Source organism: Onychomys torridus, chromosome 3, assembly GCF_903995425.1.
Source record: "Onychomys torridus chromosome 3, mOncTor1.1, whole genome shotgun sequence".
NCBI lineage: Eukaryota > Metazoa > Chordata > Mammalia > Rodentia > Cricetidae > Onychomys > Onychomys torridus.
The window spans coordinates 24,152,073-24,176,577 of NC_050445.1; the positions used below are offsets into that span (position 1 = coordinate 24,152,073).

At 40.8% G+C, this 24,505-nt stretch overlaps 1 protein-coding gene across 1 annotated transcript in view; it reads right to left on the minus strand.

Annotated features, from left to right (window-relative positions):
- Cntnap2 (contactin associated protein 2) overlaps positions 1-24,505 on the minus strand; it is a 2,080,708-nt gene that overhangs the window by 255,544 nt on the left and 1,800,659 nt on the right. Inside the window, exon 16 of the mRNA XM_036182111.1 lies at positions 12,065-12,235. Within this exon, the coding sequence (XP_036038004.1) occupies positions 12,065-12,235 (171 nt within the window). The remainder of the gene's footprint in view (positions 1-12,064; positions 12,236-24,505) is intronic.

Here is a 24,505-nt window from a genome sequence, read left to right on the forward strand (position 1 = left end):
TGGGCTTCCTCTGTGCTTACAGAACTATGTTCTGAATTCCATAAAGGGCAAATGAAAACTCCCCATGTTGACACATGTGCTGATACAAGCTCAAGATTCAGATATGAAAAGCAATAGCTTTGCTCTTCAGCGTTGCCATTTCAGACCTCAGGATCTAGATCACATGCCCTCCAGACCCCAGGATCTAGACCACATGCCCTCCAGACCCCAGGATCTAGACCGCATGCCCTCCAGACCCCAGGATCTAGATCATATGCCCTCCAGACCCAGGATCTACCTCCATTTGGCCCCTACAGTTTGGAGGCTGATGTTCCTTATGACTGACTATGGACTATGAGTGTTGTATATAGTGTTGCATGTGTAGAAAAATACATTCTGTGTTCTCAACACCCAACTTGGAAACTTCTAGAATTTAATCTCCTTATAAATTAGAAAGTACATAAACTAGAAAATGAAAACAAAAATGCTAAAACAAATATGATTGAGATAGAAATGAATGTCCTTTTCTTGAAATTTTTTAGGAATATGTTTCAGCCATGACCTTAGTCTCACGTGAAATTATGAAGAAAGCTGAGACTTGGGGTACAGTCCAATCTTCCAGTCACTTTGGAGGCCAAGACAAGGAGGGTTGGCAGTTCAAGGCTACCTGGGCAAGTTTGAGAGACTGTCTCATAAAGCAAAGAAGGGACTTGTTCTAAAGCTTGGCAGAGGGCTTTTAGCCTGTGAGGGGTTCCTCCTTCAATCTGAGATTCCAGGTAAGGCTTTAATCTTTTTTCTCTCCTCTTGGGACTGTTACTAAGAGTTATCTTTTAATATCAGCAACATGTCTTTAAAAAAATTCTCCAACTTTGTCATTTCTAAAATTTTTTTCTTGGCTTTCTGGTTGACACCAGTTAGCTAATGCTTTCTTTCATGATTTTAATGGCATAGTGTTGTCTCATGGCTTGCAAAAAGCTTCATATTATTGTACTTACCCTTAGCTGTCTCTGGCCTTTTGAGATATTCCTTAGTTTCGAGTTGTTTCAAGTAGTCTATGCCAGTCACTCATTGTATTTAAATGGAGCTCAACTCCTGATTTATTGTATCTTCTTCTGTTTTATTTTAAAACCAGCTTTGAATTAATTGGTCCCGAGAGTCATCTTCAGCTGCGTGAGCTCCCAGCATCACTAATACACACTGACTAGCTGCAGCACTAACTCTTCTCTTGAAGCTCTTGTTTTTATGAAAATATTGAGCCTGCAGAGACACTGCTAACTCTTAGAATGGCAGAGGGAAGGTCTCTGACTTTATTACAGCCTAAAATTCATATGCACTTTTCCACTTTTTATACCAACCCACTCATTTACTACTGAGCAATAATGACACATTCTTCTTCCTGTCTGCCTCAGAACATGCAAATTCATGTTTGGCTTGTCCTTTATTAAGGCTCTGGTCTTCCAACTGGTCATAGGCAGGCTGATGCTAGCTATGGTCTGTGTGTGTGTGTGTGTGTGTGTGTGTGTGTGTGTGTGTGTGCGCTTGTGTGCACTCTAATGTGCTATCTTGTTCCAAAGAGAAAGATCTTATGAGTTATCACATGTAGTAAATAATGGAGAAAACATTAAAATCAGAGCCAATGAGATTGAAGAAAAAACTATTTCTCTACAACTTACACTCCATCTAGAATATGAATGCCTGCTATCTTCCAGGAAATACACCAAAATGATTGTCTTACAGAATTTTTATATTTGTAGGAAAATGAAGGCTACCTTATTTCTATTTTGTCTTTTAAATAAGGATGCAAAGAAAATGGAAAAATTTTTGTGTGATTAGGATGACCTCATCAGGGAAGAAGGGAGAATTACAGAATAGGAAACCCCACAGGAAGTCTTAGGCAGATGCTAGAGATGCCAGTAGTGGGAGGTGGGTGAAATCAGGCATCCAGTGCAGCTGGGTAAGGAGCATGTGTGTGGTGCAAAGAAGGTTGCAGATTGAAATTAAAGCTGTGGTCATCAAGCTTGCTAGTTTGAACATGATCTTACAAAATCTGAGAAACCATTATGACTTACAAGAACAGGAATACTAGGGTCAGATTTGTAGAAACTGGGCTGCATTGTGGGAAGTGCATGTCAAGAAGAAGGTACTAGAGGGAGGGAGACACATTATGAGACAGTTTAAATCAGGAATCCAGGGATGTCAAGAGACAAAGCCATCCTAGGAGACAGAGAAAGGAGTTTGAAGTTTCATTACCTTTGCATCTATTGCCCATCTAACATACTGCAATAAGATGGGACTGACATTTTGTCTAGTATTGTTCTGGTGTGAAGACTCCATGAGGAATGGCACTTTTCTATCTCAAAATACAGTGTTCTATCAAGATCAAATGTCTGTCCAGTATGGGGAGGTAAGTAACACCTCATGACCACTTTAAATTTTCAAATATGGGTAGTGGAGAAAACAATGATGGTGTTAATGAGTAGGGAGCACAGGGGAAGGTTTTTGGGTGGAGACTGTGGACTTTTGCTTTGATGTGCTGAGCTCAAGTCCTTTGTGGAACATTCTCAGGGGTTGTTAGTATCATTTATAACCAGGCATCAATGGTAGCCATGGCAATGTCTACAAACACATGTTATTAGTTCTGGAAAATCTTTCCTCTGGGCATCTCCAGGAGAGCCGAGAGTCACTGCATGAAGAGGAAAGGCCTCACTTAATCATGAGTCCACCCAGGAGGGAGGTGGGAGGTGACACAGTGGAGGTCGCTGATGGGGCTGCAGAGTGCTGAATTCTGGAAGGGACCTTACCACGGCCTAGTCTCACCTCATGTCACACATGAACACGACACAGTCTGAAAATCCTGGAAATAGCTTTGGACTGGTCAGCTGAGAATCCTGTTTTATTTTTTTCCTTCTTATTTAGAAAGTCAAACACACACACACACACACACACACACACACACACACACACACACACACACACACGGTATGGTATGTGGTATGGAATATGTAATGGAATAGCTGAGGAAATTCTGTTTCTTTAGATTTATATTTTTACTGTTCTAAAATAGCTTTAATTTGACCAAATGAGTAACCATAGGCTTATAGGGATATTCCAATTCATCTTGGAGTAAGGTCTCAGGAAGCCTGTTTCTTGGTCATCACCTTCTAGTGCAGAAATTAGGCTCCAGAAGGGGGACAAGCTATTACTTTGGGTTATCTAGAAGTAACCTGTCCTTGGATACTCAAGAGTCTAGAATCTGAGGCAGAGACAAATAAATTGTTACTAAGGAGGTGACTGATTGTCAAAGGAAGAATCTTCTGTTGCTGTACAGAAGCAAGCAGAATCAGCTTACTATCTCATGGCAGAAAGGAAAGGGTGCTGGGTGACATGGGTTGTCCCATAAGGCTGCCAAAGAGCTGGGCTGTCCTCAGAAATTGCCTTTGATATATGGGGAAAGAAGGTAAGACCACAAACTCTGCAGAGAGGTAATTCCATCTGACCAACTTAGAAGGAATCCTCAGCCTTGTCTGGAAAATTCCAGACTAGCAGGCATGTCAGACCCTAAGGTAACAGCAAAAATTTCATAGCTAGGGGCAATTTTTCTGAAATTTATCTTTGTCATCCCAATGTACCTATGTCATATGTGCAAAGAACTTCCTTATCAGCTAAAATAGTGAAGAAATCTGGAAAAATATAATCCATTTGCATCTACTGATTATTTCTATATACAACTCCCAATATTATTGACATGCAAATAGCTTTAATAAAGCATATATATTATCTTTAATTGATGCTAAGATTTTTATCTATAATTCAAACTAAAAAAACTTAGAACAAAAATTAGAAGAATTTAAAACATCTTCAAATGTTGTGAGTAAATATTTATATCTTTAAATATTTTTGAAAGGGTAATTCTTTTCTTAAACATAGTTATAACCAGCCTAGAGCTCTTCTTTAGATTTTGAATCTTGAATACAAAGTGAAGCCATAGGTAGACTTGCAAAGGAGTAGAAATGCTCAAATTCATCCTAAATTCATGTCCATGGTCCAGGTTGCCTTGAATAGTTAAAAGGACGAATCCAGGTGTAAACACCTGGCTTTTATTCATAAAAACTCATAGTATTTTAAGAAGCATCCTAAATAACACCCCATTGCCTACAGCCCAGTTAAGTGGAATTCCACATTCCTCGCTTGTACATGCATGGAACTCTTTTTAATATCGAAAATTGCTGCAATTCTGAAGTAGTGGTAGATAAATTGCCATTAATTTACTGCTTCTGATTCACCACATTCTACGTATTGCAGAGCAATTCCTTCTGTGACTTCCTAGAGCATATGTGCTGCAGAAGGCTGCATGCTGGAAATGAGCAGTTTGCTTTAATACCCTTTCCTAAGATTAGCAGGGCATTAGACTGCTGCCTCCACACTTTTTGAGTAAATATGTCTGCTAAAGGCAGATATTTTCTCTGACTCATCCTGATATCTGAAAAAGCTCAAACTTGTCCAACATGGGAGCTTATGCTAAAGTTGTACCATAGTTTCTGGTTGCTGCTCATGTGAATGTTTCCTGTTCAATAATCACTTCCTTCAACAATCTCATCTCTTTCATAAACTTCCTTTGAAATCTCCTTTAAATATGTTCTTTGCCTTACAAAAGACCTTTACAAGCACTCTAACAAGCACTTCTCTCCACGTAGTATAGTTGGTCCACATTAACAGGATCCTAATGCATAACCCTTAGCATTTCAGTGGTCAGTCCCAAGGTCTATATCCTGGGCCAGGAGGCAGTTGGCCTACTCTTCCTTTCCCTGTGCTCTTTCCATTCTGTGGCTCCAGAGTCCTCATTCCACAGCCACCCTGTCCGGCATCCTTAAGCCTTTGCTTGCACTGTCTCCTCCAGGAATTCTCCTCCATGCAGCTAAGCTAACTCCTCTGCCTGCTCTTCACAGTTCAACTCAGGTGTTGATTAACTCCCCCTTTCATTCTCAGGACTGTTCACACAGTTGTTTCTTGAAGGCTTCAAGAACTTATGCCCTTTGTTATTAACTCATTGTGTTTAAATAATCAGAACTCTCACATCTCAAATCACTTGAGTAAACTGTGTGCCTCAGTTTTCTCCTCTGTAGATTATGGATAATTGCTTTTTATGAAGTCTCAGAGAATTGTATCATAAAACTCCAGCAAAGTGCCTGCTACTCAGAAAGCTTCCAACAAATTTGGTATCCAGGTTGTCAGGAGTAAGCTTTCCCCAAAGAAAGTATCTGGCCCTTTTCCCTCACCCCAAGGTCTCCAGTCTGGGGTTTCTGGAATGTGTTCTAGTAGTTTTTCTGGTACCGTCTTCTGGTCATCTTAAAAATACGAAGAAGACCACCAACAGCAGGTCTGGTTTGCACAAAGAATGCCTGGTTGGTGGTCTATGCTGTCTTGGGCCTTCCTTCATTGAATAATTTTCCCCACTGCTTTCTGGTGCCATGATGCTCACAGGTGTCACCCATGCCAGCCTCCTCAGAGGACCTCACTCCTTCAGTCTCCCCTTGGTCTCTGCTTTCTACTTAGTTGCAAGATTTCCCCTGTAGTATACACATATAGTCATGTCTCTTCCATCTTCAAACAAAAGAATAAGAAATATCATTTTTTTTTTGAGTTCCAAGTCCATTTCCTTTCACTTCAGTGATGGCTTAATAAATTTGTTTTTTCAGTGCTGGGGAGTTAACCTATGCCCTTGCACATGCTAGGCAAGTGATCCATGCTGAGCCATATCCCCATTCTTTCCTTATTTGTTGACAGTGGCAGGTCAATGTCAAGCCTAGCAGTCACTTCATGTCATCGGCTTAGGAGGCCTCTCAGTAGTATCTAATTCTTTTTATTCATCTCGAAAATTCCAGTAAGTCTCTGGGACATCATTATCACTGTCTCTGTTTTATACCAGTTATTTTCCATCCCTGAGCTTGGACAGCTTTTCATTCTTACACATCTCTACATCTTCGTTCTAGGTACTCTCATCTATATACTGACTACATAAAATTTTCTCTCTACACCATGCGCCATCATTCTTTCATGGTCTTAATACAGTCCATCCCTTCTTATCTGATGCTATAGTTTGGTTCAGGCTGTATGTTGGAGGCTTAGTTTTCAATGGTTATAGAAGAAGGAACAGGACCTTAAAGGAGTAGGGCCTAACGGGCAGTCCTTAGGTCACTGAGAATATGTCAATAGAAGGGAATGTTGACTCTCTGGAATGAGTTTTCACAGTGTGAAATGGTGACAGGAGCCTGAGCCTGACCCTGAATCTCTCTCTGACTTCTTGTTTGACTAGATCATTGTTTGTTCGCTCAAGTCCTGCCACCACTGTGTCTAACCTGAGCTACACAGCCAAGAGGGGCCCTTGTAAGAACCTGAGCCATGCCAATGGGACTGTCACCATCAAAATATGAGCTAGATAATATACTCACAGGCTTAGCCTTCCTCTGGCATTCCATTATAAAATATGAACCACTATATCTGGTTTCTATTAATTGTTCTGGTAAATGCCAGTCTGCTCATGTATATCCCAGCTCAGCTTAACTTTCATTTTCAAGCCAAACCAAACCCTGCCCCAGAAAAGAGAGCACTGAGCGCTCAACTTGCCTACCTTCTAGCTCACACACAGCCACTCCCCACCACCCCCTTCTGAGTCTCTAGGCTCAGTCCTCAATATTTTCATTCCTTTGGTGTTATCCTGAACCGTCCTTCCTTTCTGGATTCCTGCTTTCCCCTCATCTTTACCTTATCGACTCCTGCTCATCCATCAAAATTTAATTAAAGCATTACATTCCCTGGGAAGAGCCTGTCACTCCACTCAGCTCGAATATTCTCCATCAGCACTGGCAGGCAGTCTCTGTCTGTGGAGGGAGGTGGAGCGTTGCCAAGGTCACAGCGATAACTCAGGGGCAAAAGGTTGAGGCTAAGCCCTAGCTCTGCACTTCCTAGCTGTATGACCATCCTCGATGTATGTCTCAGTTTCTTCATTTGTAAAGTGGACGTGTGAATGATATGTCCACTTCAGGAGGTTATTAGGACAGGGGGATGATATGTATAGAGTCCGAAACAAGGCCTGAGACAAAATGATCCAAGAAGGCTGAGTTGGCCTATTAATATACAATCACTCATTTATTCGCCTACTTTCCAAATGGCCACATCTGTGGGGAGAAGAAAGTGTATTTGGAGCATGTTCCCTCAGAATCTATCACAGTAATAGAAACCTAGTAAACATCCAAGACAAACTCACTGAATGAATGAATAAACATTAAATAGTAAGTGAGAAACAGAGTCAAAATTTTACCTTAAAATATGCTAATGAGTAAGATCGCTCTGATTTTATCTTGTGTTTTTCTCCTTGTGCAAAGGATGTTGATGACATCTCATTAACTTGTGGTACACAAGCTCACTGTTCTTTGAGTCAAGAATACTCTACTCTTGACAGAAGGGCACAATGTAGTTAATTAACGGGACTGCTATTCTGGAAAGCAACATGTAGGCATACACTGTGACAAAATTCCTCTGAGACACAGGCAGAGAAACAACATTTAAATTCCTATCAGAAAGCCCAACAAACTAAATGGAGAAAAGCAGAGGGTGTTTAAACAAAGTTTGCTTGCAGACAAACATCTTTCCTGAGCCCTCTGGTAGTCAGCTACTGAGGGATTGTTCACCCATACACAGAAATCCAACCCAGAAAAGTCAAAATGAATAACTGTGATTAACGAAGTGCTAGCAAGTGTTAACCATGCCAGGTTTTTCCTCTCCATGTTGTTTGTAGGAAGAAAAAAAAAGATTAGATGAAAAAAGAGGTTGAAGCGCAATATTAGGCTGAAATATTAGGCTGTGAGGACATGACAGACGAGGCTTCAGGCACATCTACCTCAGGGGTCTTTTGGTCCTATGAAGATGCACATTCCTTTCCTAGCACATACTCAAACTCTACTAGGCCCAAAGTCACTGCATCCTGTTGCTTAGATGCCGAGAGCTATTATTTTCATCCTAGTGGGACACGTCATTCCTTAAGCTACTCACTTGGATCGTTAACTCTGTAAACACCCCCCACCCCCCACCTAAGAAATGCTACATGTGTTGTTTAAGATACTCAATCCCTTCCTTGGGAGATACCATTCCATCTTGTCTGTCTTAATCCACAGTCTTGACAAACAACTGGTAGGATACCATTTGATGGTTAGTCCTCATTGATTAAGTGGAGTACACTGTGTGTGTCTGTTACAGTTCCAGAGACAACTAGATCCTAGGGGCTCAGAACTAACGAAGAAGCATTAATTCCCTAATGGATCATAATTTGATGGCACTATTGGGAGGGGCCTTATGGACAGAACTAGGCTGCTGGGGCTGCCCTTGGGGCTCTGTCATGCCCTGATCCCTTTCTGCATGCCTCTTCTTCCAGGTCATCTCTCAAGCCAATAGCTTCCAGGTGACACAGACTCTTTGTGCTGTGATGTTCTACCCAAGTGCATGGGGTCACCTGACCATACACCAACTCTATGAAATCTTGAGCTGAGATAAATAGTTCCCCTTTAAGGTGTATTTTAGTCACACAGACACAAAATAACAGCCCTCCGTTCACTTTTACTTTTTGCCTTGGCAGCTGTATGAGATCTGTGAGAACTTATATATTAAAGATGGCTTGGCTTAGTCTTTTCCCAGGCTGAAACACAAACAGTCCAAGTACACTATAAACTTGTTTGTGCCTCAGTTTCTTTTAAGGATTGGCAGCTTCCCATACACACTTCTTACTTACTTTGAGTGTGTTTCTCTCATGTACATAAGCCTTCCATCCCCTACTGCACACAAAGTACCCAGGTACCTTTGAATTCTTGTGAGGATGCACAAAATGATGGTTTCTACTGTCTGCCAGTCAGGGGTCTTAAAAATATTTTCACTTTTACTGGTTTTTAGAAGGTACAGGAGGCTCTAGAAGAGACTGATTCAAGTCTTCATTTTAAAGATCCTCTATGTCTTCACCCTGTATAAACTATATGACAGAAAAGATCAGCGGTACAACAAGATGGAGGTTGTAAGTCACCTTCTACTACTACACTTTTCATGCTGCAGAAAGACATACAAGGAAGGAGCCTCAGTGCAGTAGGTGAAGCTCTAGGCTCCTAATCCACAGACCTATAAGGCTTTGAAAGCATCTCTGAAGATTTTCCTCAATAAGAAATAAATGAAATTCTTTGATGCATGTGGAAAGCCAAGACACCTGTTCTCTCTGAACTCTGCTTATCATCCTTCCTACCCAGACAGAACTATACCAAACACAAGCAGGTAAAACAGTCAGAAAACCCAAGTAACATAGAATAATATAGGACTTTTCAAATATTGAGCTGTCCATTTCTTAGGCCATGAGATATTTCTAATATGCCATCTAACTAACATGGAAGTAAGAACATAGTTGATTAAATTACTTTTAACCAAAGGAAATGAAAAATCCCATTTTAATAATTATGAGCCCTAATTCAGTGGAGAGGACATTTTAATCAATAAATTAATTAGTTTTAATTCTAGGGTCAGACTATTTTCAGTCTTCTTTTTAATCAGATCTTGCCCATGGTGAGAACTGTAAGTTGCTCAGGTCTGTTGCAGAGAGAACAGAGGCTGGGGTCACAAGAAGGTGAAGAGTTTGCACAGCAAGGTGTGGACCAGCAGGGAAGATGAAAAGGAGGCCTGCAGTCCAATATGAGATGAGTAAGCTAGATAGATAGGGGAGGGACAGGGATCCGGGCCAGTAATGGCAGACCAATTGTTTTCCTCCCCAGAGTCCCCAGGGACAATATTTAATGCATTATCCTTTCTTAAATTCTTGATTAGAACGAAGCTGGTTGCAACAGACTCAACTATAAGTAATGATGACTTCCTTCAATGGGTTTCTGCTTTGGAGACTACCTCAGACCACCAGCTAGCTAGCAGGCAATCTAGAAAGACTGAACTACATCTTGGTGCCTGGGAAAGCGTTCATTCTCTGCTATGGTAAAGCTAGAGCTGACTATGGGAATAAAGAAAACATAGCATAATTAACAACTCCTGAGGCATCAGCAGAGTCCGAGGGTAGTAATGCTCGCCAAATGACTAATAGCTATTGACAGTCAAGGTCAATAATGAACAAAGCTGGAGTCAGAGATGAACAATACAGGATTGCTGTGGGATGTCTTTCTGTATGCTGTGAATGTGTGTGGCTCCCGTTGGTTAATAAATAAAGTTGTGTTGGCCTATGGCAAGGCAGAATAGAGCCAGGCAGGAAATTGAAGAAGAGAGACAAGGAGAAGGCAGAGGCAGAGCAGAAGCTTTGAGCCATTGCCAGGAGAAGCAAGATGTGAGAGAACAGGTAATACCATGAAGCCATGTGGCAAAAACATGGATGAATAGAAATGGGTTGAATTACATTATAAGAGGTAGTTGATAATGAGCCTGAGCCATAGGCCATACAGTTTGTAATTAATATAAACCTCTGTGTGTTTACTTGGGACCAAGCAGCTATAGGACTGGGTGGGACACAGGAAAATTTCCAGCTTCACAGGATCATTTTCATGGCTGTTCCAGGGGAACAGGCATAGAACATGTGGGTCTCCATTCAGTCATGATAGCCCAGAAAACTAGGCAGTACTTCAGCCTTTATCTAGTGTCTGTCATGGCCCTGTAAAAGCCCCTGGACAAAGGAACTTGCCAGCCTTTTCCTCTCTCAGAAATCCCTTCCACTAAGGAGTTTCTGCCACTTTCCCTCAATGTCTCACTGCTCGGTAATTCTTAGTGAAGTTGGCTTCTGCTGTGCATACTCCCATGAGAGTGCACATCTTTAACCTTCCTTCATGTGAGACAATGGACTTGGAGCCATTGTCTAAGGTTGATCTTTGAGACATCCAAGTGCCCGGTACCTTAGTACCCTGGTTCCAGCACAACTAGGTTGAGAAAGATCCTGTCATAACTTAAAAACCCTACATTATAATAAGCAACCTCAGGAAGACAATGGTGGTATTTACTAGACACTGGAGTAAATTCTCCACAAATATCTGCTCTCCATTTTCAGAACAGTCTCCCAAAATTAACATCATAATTTTATAGTTCAGAAAATTGGGATCCAAAGAGATTAAGCAATTCAATCCTGAATTTGGGTTTGAATCTGAGACTCTTTCTCTGACACCTTTACCCGTTTTTGCTATGTCTCAACCTACCATTGAAAACAAGAACCCAGTGGGATTTCAACAGGAGAAAATGTTTATGTGAGAGCATTGCATATTTATAAGTCCAAAAAGAGGAAAGCCTTAGATATACTGGGAAATGGATTTGGGCTTATTCTTGGAACAGAAGCACAAACTACCAGCAATGCAGAGAACATAATGGGTAAGGATGCGGCAAGGAAGCTGTTCTGACATCCTCAGCCGGGGCTGGGAGCTTTTAGAAGACTGGGCCCAGAGTCTCACACATGATTTTGACTTATCTCAGTGCACAGAAGAGCTTGACAGGTAATCATTTAGCCTGGAGGTCTGCATATTATAACTTCCTAAATCCAAACTTGGGTCCTGAGGATACAACAGCCTTGGTGAGGCAAGAATTGTTTGTGGGGTTGGTTGCCTGACCAGTCTTCCCCTGGAGATGATCCCAAAGTAGAGCTCCACACAGTTGATGGATCCAAGGTCAACTGGGCCTGAGCCCACAGTTCTACGTCCTTGGCTAAACAGATTATGACTCTACACTGTTTTGGAAGGTGTGGATGCAGAACTTCATTGAGAAAAGTGCACCCCAGTGTTTTGTTTCATCAGATAGCTGGCTGGTCTATGGCTGCCTCAGTCATGCTGATGTCTTTATATGTTCCTTCAACTTTTCTCCATGTTGGCCCCTCTGCTCTCGGTGCTTCAGATGGGTTTGCCCACCTCTGTCTCCTCTTAACCTATTTCCATGGAAAGCAAGCATATTAAACAAGGAACCTTATTGCATGCTCTCCAATGAGTAGGAGAGCAGTGTTTTCTCATCTTCTTTGCCAACTGTCTTGAGACATCTCTGAGACCAGAGTAGCCACTAACATGTTGACAGGAAAAAAATTACTCACACTTCAGCTCCAGCTTGATGAAGTCTGTGTTCCCCAGATTTTCCAGAAATACTCCTCGAGGGATTAATGTCTTGAAGTAGAAAGAAATGTCAGCACTAGTTTCTCCTTGGAAGGTAGAGAAGTGCAGGTAGGATGATGGATTGGGGAAGGAGGCAGCATTCCAATAATTTCCTGAGGGACGAAGAGAGAAGACAAGATAATCTATACCTTGATTAGGGCAAGTTTATATATATATATATATATATATATATATATATATATGATCTATTTCTTGAGTTTAGTAAACCATTATGGGCAATAGCCATGCTTCCCTAAACAATGCCTGAGAGAGTAGAGTCTTCAGTGGAGCTGCCTTCAAGTTGTGCAGAGAGCTGCAGGTGTGGCAGGGGAATAGGGTCTGAAACATCAAGATTTACATGTGAAAGAGGGCAGTTTGCAGAGCAAGACTGGAAACCTCTCTTTCCTTGGGTTTTATCTAAAGAACAGAGCATTCACAGGGTGCAAGGAAATACAGATGACAGCACTGGAGACTATAAAGGTCCTATAAGAGCCACACAACATGTGCAGCTCTTCCCAAGGTTCACTAGCCCACTCTCATTCTTGTGCTGCTCTTTTCTTAATTCACTGTCTCTAGTTCTGTTTCTGACCATGAATACCTGGGGTAATCTTTGGTCCTGGGACATTAGAGCATGGTACTGGATGCCATCTAAACTCACACAGTGTTCTTAGTCAGTCAGTACCATGAATGCCTGGGAAGGCATGATCCATCATTCCCAACCATTTCCTGGTAGAGTGGCCAGTGTCTCAAGAAGAATTTACAAGTCATAATAAAACTCCAATACAACTTACTCAGATTCCACTGGTACAAATGGATCAAGAGGTTAATATGGGACCATGACCTGACTTGCAACTTGATTTCCCAAGAAGACCCCTTGCTACTGTACACATTTTACCATCCCAGTTTAAGACCAGATTAAGATCAACATACATATGTTTTCAAACAGTTACTAAAGTCTTGAGCTTTAACACTAATTCTACAGTCTGTTCTAATGGTGTGTGCTGTACCTGTCTTCTGAAGAGTACAATAGGTGAGCTGAACTTACTTCATTAGTTTAGACTCACACAGACTTCACTTTCCTTCCTTTAATGAAAATCGTGTATATATGCGACATTAAATCCAATTACCATTCTTTAACGAAGGTAACTTTATGTTGGCACTGCTATACTTAAGCTATATTTTTAAATTAAACATGCAGTGTTGTTCTGCTCAGATATTAAATTACCTTCTTTCCTCACCAACGCTATTTGTTTTTGTAGTCATCTAGGATGTAGTGACATCCCGATAAGTGCATGGAATATTTAAAGTTAAATGCATTATAGATATGCACATTAAAATTTTAATGAGTTTATGTGAGCCACCTCAGTGATTTCTCAATAAAGCAACACCAGACTGTAAGCGGCTTAGTGCAACTAGTTGGGGAGGGCAAGAAAAGAAACTTAGGTGTTCATGGAAACGAAACAGAGACCACACAGTTGATTCTCATTATCCCTTGGTTAGTTCCACTACAACAGTGGTTATCAAAATCTGAGAATGGAAGTCCTTTAAATAAAATACTGAAAAACTTGCATATAATTTATGCATATCCTTCAGTGTACACTAAATCACCTCCAGATGACTGGTGATACTAATACAATGGGAATACTGGGCTGCAGTTGTCATACTGGATTGTTTAACACCCGGGGAAAGTTTGCATATGCTTCTTTATGGAGTCAACTCTTTCCTTTCACCTTCATGTGTGTTCTGAAGGCTGAACTAAAGGTGCCAGGCCTGCATGGCACTTGCTGAGTCATCTTGCTGGCCCCACTGTGGAGGCCCACAAAGGTTCCTAGTGAGATCTGAGCTTGCTTTACCCAGCAGAGCTGCATTAGAGGATGGCTTGACCATGTGTGTGGTTACCAGGTGATTGGAAGGGTTTGTACTTGGCTGTGCTAGGTCTTTGCTTCACTCCTTGGCATTCCTATAAATAGCCCTTTAAAAGAGACAGTAAGGGCCAATGCATAAGGATCTAGGCCCACCCAAGGCTATCCTGTGTTTTTATCTGTTTCTCTTCCCTATATATTTCTATCTAAATCTCTTATCCCTCTCTCCTCAAGAATCCCTTGGGAAGAAAAAAGTGGGAGCAGGTCTCCCATACCCCACCTTTTTGAGTAGGCTCTCACTGGGCTGAAGATCAATGAGTAAGCCATGCTGGCTGGCCAGTGAACTCAAGGGATCCTGCCTAGGCTTCCGCAGCACTGGGGCTACAAATGTATGCTACCATATCTGACTTGTATTTGTGTAGGTCCAGGGGATGAAACTCAGGTTCTCATGCTTGGATGGAAAGCTCTTTACCAACTATGCCATATTCCCAGCTTCTAAAAATTACTTTTGAAATGCAATTCAGGAAAACAGCCCCCTGTGACACTAGTGAAAACCCGAGTCATAAGCTCACTCTGCACTGATTGGGAAGAGGTAAGACCACATCTCTGGACTGGGCAGACCAGGTCCCTAGCCCCTAGGCCCTGGGGGAACATGCTGTGCCCCTCTGCCAAGCCATTGGAGTCCCAGGAACTGGCCAGCTCCCTCTTCCTCTGACTCCTCACCAAGAAAACAGATGCCACCCTGCACTGATTGGGAATAGCTGCTCCCTGAGACAGAGCCCATTGGTGCCCATTGGGCTAAGTAAGATCTGCCCCCCTCAGACACAGAATTCATCAGCACCTACTGAACCAAGAACCAAGATTAGACCAAGAGCTCCCATAAGACCAAGAATATCAATCAGACCAAGAGAGGCTCCCTCAGACACAGACACCACTTGCACAGAGTGGGGGAAGAGATTGGTAGATGCCAGTGCAAAAATACAGTCAACAACATAAAGACCAATATGGCACCATCAGAACCTAGTGGTTCTACATCAATAAGACCTGAACATTTCAAAGCAGAAGAAATTGACTTTGAAAATGATAGAGGCCTTTAAAGAAGAAATAAAAAATTCCCTTAAAGAAATCAAAGAAAAGATAAACAAAAATTGGAAGAAATAAATAAATCCCTTAAAGAAAGCCAAGAAAAAGCAATTAAACATGTGAAGAAAACAGTCCAAGATTTGGAAACTGAAATAGAAGCAATAAGGGTGGCACAAACTGAGGGAAGGATGGAAATGGAAAATCTGAGTAAATGAACAGGAACTACAGAAGCTAGCATTACCAATAGAATGCAAGAGATGGAAGAGAGAATCTCTGGTGTTGAAGATACAATAGAGGAAATTGATCCATCAGTATTAAAGAAAACACTAAAGCCAAAAAAGGCATAACATAAAACATCCAGGAAATTTGGGACACCATGAAAAGACCAAACCTAGGAATAATAGGGATAGAAGAAGGAAAAGAATACCAACTCAAAGGCAGAGAAAAATATATGCAACAAAATCATAGAAGAAAACTTTCCCAACCTAAAGAAGGAAATACCTGTGAAGGTACAAGAAGCTTACAGAACAGCAAATAGACTGGATCCAGAGAGAAGTCCCCTTGTCACATAATAACCAAACCACTAGACATACAAAATAATGAAAAAATATTAAGAGCTTCAAAGGAAACAGGCCAAATAACATATAAAGGCAGACCCATTAGAGTAACACCTGACTTCTCAATGGAGACTCTGACATCCAGAAGGTCCTGGACAGACATTATGCAGACACTAAGAGACTGTAGATGCCAACCCAGACTATTATATCTAGCAAAACACTCTATTGCCATAGATGGAGTATACAAAATATTCCAGGATAAGACCAGATTTAAACAATACCTATCCACAAATCAAACCCTACAGAAAGCACTAGAAGGAAAAATGCAACCTAAGGAAGTTAGATACACCCATGAAAACACAGGCAATAGGTAATCCCACATAAACAAATACCAAAGAAGAGAAACACACAATACTACCACAAAAAATAACAGGAATTAACAATCACTGGTCATTAATATCCATTAATACCAGTGGTCTCAATTCACCTATAAAAAGACACAGTCTGACAGAATGGATATGAAAACAGGATCCATCCTTCTGCTTCACACAAGAAACATACCTTAACTTTAAAGACAGCACTACCTCAGAGTAAAAAGCTGGGAAAAGACTTTCCAATCAAATGGACTTAAGAAGCAAGCTGATGTAGCTATCCTAATATCTAATAAAATAGACTTCAAACTAAAACCAATCAAAAGAGATTGGGAAGGACATTACATACTCATCACAGGGAAAATACACCAAGATGAAGTTTCAGTTCTAAACATTTACACCCCAAATACAAGAGCACTCATATTTGTAAAAGAAACATTTCTAAAGCTTAAATCACACATCAAACCCAATACACTAGTACTGGGAGATTTCAGCACCCCACTTTCACCACTGGATAGATCTGTCAGACTGAAACTTAACTGAGAAATAAGGGACCTAAAAGAAGTTATGACTCAAATGGACTTAATAGATATCTACAGAACATTCTACCCTAATACAAAAGAATATACCTTCTTTTCAGCACCCCATGGAACCTTCTCTAAAATTGATCATGTGCTCAATCACAAAGCAAATCTCAACAGATATAAAAAAATTGGACTAACCTCCTGTTTTTTATTGGACCACCATGGTTTAGGTTAGATTTCAATAACAACAAAAATTACAGAAATCCTACAATCTCATGAAAACTGAATAATGCTCAAATGAACCACCAGTGGGTCAAGAAAGAAATAGAGAAAGAAATTAAAGATTTCCTAGAATATAATGGAAATGAATGTACAATATACCCAAACTTATGGGTAACTATGAAAGCAGTGCTAAGAGAAAAATTCATAGCACTAAATGCCCACATAAAGAAGACGGAGAAATCTCACACTAGTGACTTAATAGTACACCTAAAAGCTCTAGAACAAAAAGAATCAAACTCACCCAGGAGGAACTGATGCCAGGAAATAATCAAATTGAAGGCTGAAATCAATGAAATAGAAACAAAGGGAACAATAAAAAAAATCAATGAAACGAAGAGTTCTTTGAAAAAATCAACAAGATAGACAAGCCCTTATCCAAATGAACCAAAAGGCAGAGAGAAAGCATCCAAATCAACAAAATCAGAAATGAAAAGGGAGACATAACAACAGACAATGAGGAAATCCAGGGAATTATCAGGTCATACTTCAAAAACCTGTATTCCACAGAATTAGAATATCAAAAAGAAATGGACAATTTTCTGGATAGGTATCAGATACCAAAGTTAAATCAAGACCAGATAAACAACTTAAATAGACCAATAAACCCCTAAGGAAATAGAAACAGTCATTAAAAGTCTCTCAACCAAAAAAAGCCCAGGACTAGATGGTTTCAGTGCAGAATTCTACCAGATTTTCAAAGAAGAGCTAATTCCAATACTCTTCAAATTGTTCCACATAATAGAAACAGAGGGAACACTACTGAACTCTTTTTATGAGGCTATAGTTACCCTGATACCCAAACCACACAAAGATGCAACAAAGAAAGAGAACTACAGACCAATCTCCCTCATGAACATTGATGCAAAAATACTCAATAAAATATTGGCAAACAGATTCCAAGAATACATAAAAAAAAGTTATCCACCATGATCAAGTAGTCTTCATCCCAGGGATGCAAGAAAGGTTCAACATATGAAAATCCATCAATGTAATATACCATATAAACCCACTGAAAGAAAAAAAAAAAAACATGATCATCTCATTAGATGCTGAAAAAGCCTTTCACAAAATCCAGCATCCCTTCAGGATAAAGGTCCTAGAGAGATCAGGAATACAGGGAACATACCTAAACGTAACAAAGGCAATTTACAGCAAGCCAACAGCCAACATCAAATTAAATGGAGAGAAACTAAAAACAATTCCACTAAAATAAGGAACAAGACAAGGCTGTCCACTCTCCCCATATTTATTCAATACAGCACTTCAAGTTTTAGCTAGAGCAATAAGACAACAAAAGGAGATCAAAGGGATAGAAATTAGAAAGGAAGAATTTAAACTTTCACTATTTGCAGGTGATATGATAGTGTACATAAGTAACCCCAAAAATTCTACCAGGGAACTCCTACAGCTGATAAACCTTTCAGTAATGTGGCAGGATACAAGTTTAACTAAAAAAAAAAAAAAAGAAAAACTCAGTAGCACTCCTATGTACAAATGATGAAAGGGCTGAGAAAGAAATCAGAGAAACATCACAAATTACATTACAACAGCCACAAATAATATAAAATACCTTGGGGTAACTCTAACTAAGCATGTGAAGGACCTGTATGACAAGAACTTTAAGTTTCTGAAGAAAGAAATTGAGGAAGATATCAAAAAATGAAAAGATTTTCCATGCTCATGGATAGGTAGGATTAACATAGTAAAAATGGCAATCTTACCAAAAGCAATCTACAGATTCAATGCAATCCCCATCAAAATCCCAACACAATTCTTCACATACTTGGAAAGAACAATACTCAACTTCATATGAAAAAAACAAACAAACAAACAAAAAAACAAAAACAAACCCAGGATAGCTAAAAGAATCCTGTACAATAAAGCAACCTCTAGAGGCATCATGATCTCTGACCTCAAGCTCTACTATATAGCTACAGTAATAAAAACACCTTGTTACTGGCATAAAAACTGGCATGTTGACCAATGGAATCTAACTGAAGACCCTAACATTAATCTGCCCAAGTATGAACACTTGATTTTTGACAAAGAAGCCAAAACTGTACAATGGAAAAAAGAAAGCATCTTCAACAAATGGTGCTGGTATAACTGGATGTCAACATGTAGAAGATTGAAAATAGATCCATATCAGTCACCATGCACACACACACACACACACCACACACACACACACAAACAAACAAAAAAACCTCAAGTCCAAGTGGATCAAAGACATCAATATAAATCCAGTTACACTGAACCTGATAGAAGAGAAAGTTGGAAGTAATCTTGAACACATTGGCACCAGAGATCACTTCCTAAATATAATACCAGTGTCTGAGCTAGACATTGATAGCAACAATTAATAAATGGGACCTCTTGAAACTGAGAAGCTTTAGTAGGACAAAGGACATGGTCAATAAGACAAAATGGGAAAAGATCTTCACCAACCCCACATCTGACAGAGGGCTGATATCCAGAATATATCAAGAACTCAAGAAACTAGACATCAAAATACCTAACAGTCCAATTTAAAAATGGGCTACAGAGTTAGAGAATTCTCCACAGAAGAATCTCAAATGACTGAAAGACATTTAAGGAACTGCTCAACATCCTTAGTCATCAGGGAAATGCAAATTAAAACAACTCTGAGATACCATCTTACACCTGTCAGAATGGCTAAGATCAAAAACACTGAAGACAGCTTATGCTGGAGAGGATGTAGAGCAAGGGAAACACTCTTCCACTGTTGATAGGAATGCAAACTTGTATAGCCACTCTGGAAATCAGTATGGCAGTTTCTCAGAAAATTGGGAATAAGTCTTCCTCAAGATCCAGCTATACCACTCTTGGGCATATACCCAAGGAATGCCCAATCATACCACAAGGGCATTTGCTCAACTATGTTCATATCAGCATTCATAATAGCCAGAACCTGGAAATAACCTAGATGCTCTTCAACTGAAGAATGGATAAAGAAAATGTGGTACATATACACAAGTACTGCTCAGCAGAGAAAAATAATGGCATCATGAGGTTTGCAGGCAAATGGATGTAACTAGAAAATATCATCCTGAGTGAGGTAACCCAGACTCAGAAGGACAAACATGGTATGTCCTCACTCATAAGTGGATGCTAGATGTAAAACAAAGGATAACCAGACCAGACTGCAACCTATAGCTCCAAAGGAGAAACAGATGAATGAGATCTACATGAGCAAACTAGGGGTGAGGGGAGTAATGGAGGGCAAGGGCTGGGGGACAAGAACATAGGGGAACAGGAGGTTCGAGCTGGAACAGGGACAGAGTGGAAGAGCAAGGAAAGAGATACCATGAAGACATTATGGAAACAGGGAGAAACAGAGTGCTAGGGAAGTTCCCAGGAATCCACAAGGATGACCTCACCATAGACTACTGGCAATGGTTGAGAGGGTTCCTGAGCTAGCCTACGCTGGTGATCGGATGGGTGAATACCCTAACTGTCATCATAGAACCCTCATCCAGTGACTGATGAAAGCAGATGCAGAGATCCATGGCTGGGTGCCAGGCTGAGCTCTGGGAGTCCAATCGATGAGAGAGAGGAGGGATTCTATGAGCAAGGGACATTGAGACCATGATGGGAAAAATTACAGAGATGACTAGCCATACTAGTAGAAATGCATGAACCGTGGACCAATAGCTGAGGAGCCCCAATGGTACTGGACTAGGCCCTCTGAATAGGCAAGACAGTTGTTTAGCTTGAAATGTTTAGGGGGCCCCCAGGCAGTGGGATTGGATCTGTCCCTAGTGCATGAGCTGGCTTTTTGGAGCCTAGTGCCTATGGTGAGACACTTTGCACAGCCTTGGTGCAGGGAGGAGGCACTTGGACCTGTCTCAACTGAATGTACCAGGCTTTGCTGACTCTTCATGGGAGAACTTGCCTTGAGGAGGTAGGAATAGGAGATGGGAATGAGAGGTGGGTTTGTGGGGGGACTGTGGGGGGTGGAGGAGGGAGTACAGGGGAATTGTGGTTCATACGTAAAATGAATAAAAAAAATCTCTTAATAATAAAAAAGAAATGCAATTCAGTTGCTAAATCTATAGATACAGCTAAGGTTGATGATTTCTTATCAGTTAATCTTGAGTTTTATCATACTGTTCACAATGAATTTGGTTGTGGTTTGTTAAGAATTTATACACATTGGAAAGGGGTTGAATGGATGACAAAATAGTTTCTAATATTTCTTATTCTTTGGAGTTGTCCCAGAATAATGATCTCACTTTTAACTATTTTAGTAGATAATATATAACTAGTAAGTCAGGGAAAATGTATCTGTAGGCGTCTCCACTAGAATAAAAATGTTTGTAGAGGGATGAGGATGTAGCTAAGTTAGAAGAGTGCTTGCCTAACATGTGCTTGATCCTTAGCACTGCAGAGCCAGCAATGGAGGCACATGCCTGTAACTCAGGAAGTGGAGACAGGGGGAGCAGAAGTTTGAGGTCATTCTCTCTGGAGAAGGAGAGTGCAGTTGGGCTCCTTGAGACCCTAATTCAAAAAAGAAATGTTGGGGATAGGGAGTGATTGTTCTTAAGGTATATGAAGTGTAGTTTTAGTGGTCAGTAGGAAAATATGGGCTCATTTCTAGGGAAAAGAGCTTGACAGTGGGGGTAGGTAGCATATTTTACTGTCCCGGATGCTGTTATCCAAGGGCTGAGCCTCCTTCCTGGGTCTATATCTGATGTTTCATGCAGGGAGAGAGAGGCACTGCCCCAGCTCCCAGGAAGCCTAGTACTTCTTTGAGAAAACATAAAGCAAATGAGCAGCTACCTCCCCCCAGGAACCCCAAAGGTGGAATGGGTGAAGATGCATCTCCTGGGGCCAGGAGGATTCTGCTGTTCCTAAGTAGAGAAAGTCCTTTAACAACCTAAGAGCCTCCAGGATTCAGGTCCCTGTGTTCCTCCAGCCTTATGCAGAGCAATTCTGTCTCTTTAGGTTGAATCCCTGGGACAGGAATGTAATTAATGTTTTCAAGTTTCAATCCAATCAAGTACATTCTTATTATCTGAGGTGGCGATGCATTAACAGACAGGCAGTTGTCTGAAGTGATTCTAAGAAAACGAAAGCTAAAAGGAAAACATGTCAGTATTTATTTGAGGTCCAGGTCTAGTTATTTCGACAGGAATATACCTAGAGACGAGAAGGGCAGTTCAATCAGTTCTTCTCATTTGATGAACCATCTCTACAGACCACAATTCCATTTGTTCTAATTCTGCGCTCACTAAGCAACTTCAATCTGTTTCAGTTCCTTGAATGGGCTTTTTCACAGGGAAACCATGCCTTGTACAAGTGGTGCTTACCAGGTTCCTGGAAAGGTCTGGATTGTTACATGCTGCCTTTGCTACTTGTGAATGTCCCAGATCTCTGGATGAATTCATGAAATCCAGACCCTTCATAAGCAGCAGGAAGGCCTCTGCTCTGGCCTGGCCTGGTGAGATCACGGTTGTGCCCCCTCTGGAGTTGGGGGGAGATCAACTGGGGAACAGTCAGAGGACATTCCAAGTCACTTATTTATCTTGAAAAGTCCTTCCCTTTATTGCTTATTTTTTAAAAGTTTTTAAAAAATTTATTATTAGTGTGTGTGTGTGGTATATTAGTGTGTGTGAGTGTGTGTTTGTACAGGTGCACACCTGCCATGGTATGGGTGTGGAGGTCAAAAGATGACCTTTGGGAGTCACTCTTCTTCGACTCTGGGATCTGGGATTGAACTCAATTCATCAGGCTTACACAGCGAACACTTTACCCACTGAGCCATGATGCTGGTTTAGCGTCCTTCTTTTTAAATGTCTACTTTAGTTATAATGTATCACACATACACTGCATGAATAAACTGTCAACAAGAACAAAGCAAACGTGCTCAGTGGGATGTGAGTTTTGTTTCTTTTCTTTTAAAAAGAGATACTATTTTTATCTTATGTGTATGAGTATTGGGCCTGAATGTATCTTTGTGTACCACATGCTTGCCTGGTGCCTGCAGAAGCAGAAGAGGGTACCAGATTCCTTGGAACTGGAGTTATAGACGGTTGTGCATTGCCCAGTGGGTGCTGGGAATCGAACTCAGGCCCTCTGCAAGAGCATCCAGTGCTGCTCTTAACTGTAGAACCCTTTCTCTAGGCCTGTGAGCTCACTTTCAGTGAATGTGCTGAAAAGAAAAGGTTTGAATGCTGATGTTCCAAACCCTGGTGACCTTTTCTGAGTCTTGCCTGGAAAGTCTGTGGCCCAGACTCTGGGACTCTGAGTTATCACAAATAATGCAAGAGCTTTTCCCAATGTGCATTGTGTTCCACCATGCATGGAGCTGATAGCATTATTACTGTTTGTTTATATTGCTCCTAGTTGACCATAAGCTCTGTGAAAGCTGGGATAAAACTATTTCATCTCCATAACCTTTGGCCTCAGAATATAGCTAGTACTCTATAAATAATTGTTAAATAAAGGAGTGATTAGTTACTCCTCATTTATATCTAGTTTTAATTCCATATGCAAACTCTTCATGGGTCAAAATGTGGTTTATGTGTACCCTGAGTATTAAAGATGCTAAATAAATATCAATAAAGGCTAATGCTGCTTTAGCACCTACAGATAACCAGACACTGATTCTACCAGCACACCATAATTTTCTTCATTCATGACTTTATTTCTATTATTCGCTATAGACTTCATTGAACAATGACAAGTATTTGCAAGACTGATGGTCTTATAACCTTAAGGCTATTGAAATAGCTGCAATTTGTACTTGCCATCAAGGTCAGTGCTATGGATGGAAAAGCACATTGCATGAGAATACCAAGGCAGAATAAGTGAGTCCCTGGATGGTAAGGACTGAGTGACAGCAGGTGGCAGGGACTGGGCCAGATAAGACAGACAGGAGGGGGAAAGTTGGAAGTTGAGAGGAAAAGTGCGATACAGAATAGAAATGAGCATCTGAGACTAGAAGGGTCAGTCAACAGTAACAGACTAATGAGGTGGGTGGAGAGGGTTAGGGATGCAGCCCTGGGCTGGAGCAACTGTCCTCAGAGGCGTGGCCCAATGGCTGGCATGGCCGTGAGAGCTCTTCAAGCTTCAAAATGAGTCCATCATGGGAGAAGCTTTTTAAATAAATATATGCCAGACCAGGCTTATCACATGTGCCCAGAGGAAGCAGGGTAGAATCTCCAGCTAAGCGTCAGAGAAGGCTGGGACAGCAAACCCTGTGTTGCTGACACTAAGTGTCACTACAAACCTCAGGCGGCCACTAGTTGAAAACATTGCATGTGTACGCATCCAGATTCTTCAGCAGCCACTTACTTGATCTGATCAATGAATTCCAACCTCAGAATTCCTAGAAATATTTTCAGAGGAGCAGTATTTAATTTTAAGCCCGATTTTTATTTCTTACAAAATATTACATGGGCATGGGTTATAAAAGTCTACTGGCATCAGAGGTACATAATAAACTTAGCCATGTTTCCTGCTCACCTCTTCAGTCTAATTCCATAGAGATAATTCTTTCTAATATTTCAAACTCTTTCATATTTCAAACTCTTTCAGTTATAATCATATATTTAAAAAGATCTACACAGGGGGCTCAGGAGACTAGCTTAGCAGATAATTTGGATTTGGATCCTCAGCACACATAATGCAGGGTATAGTAAGATTACAGCCTTAACCCCAGCACAGAGAGGTTAGTTA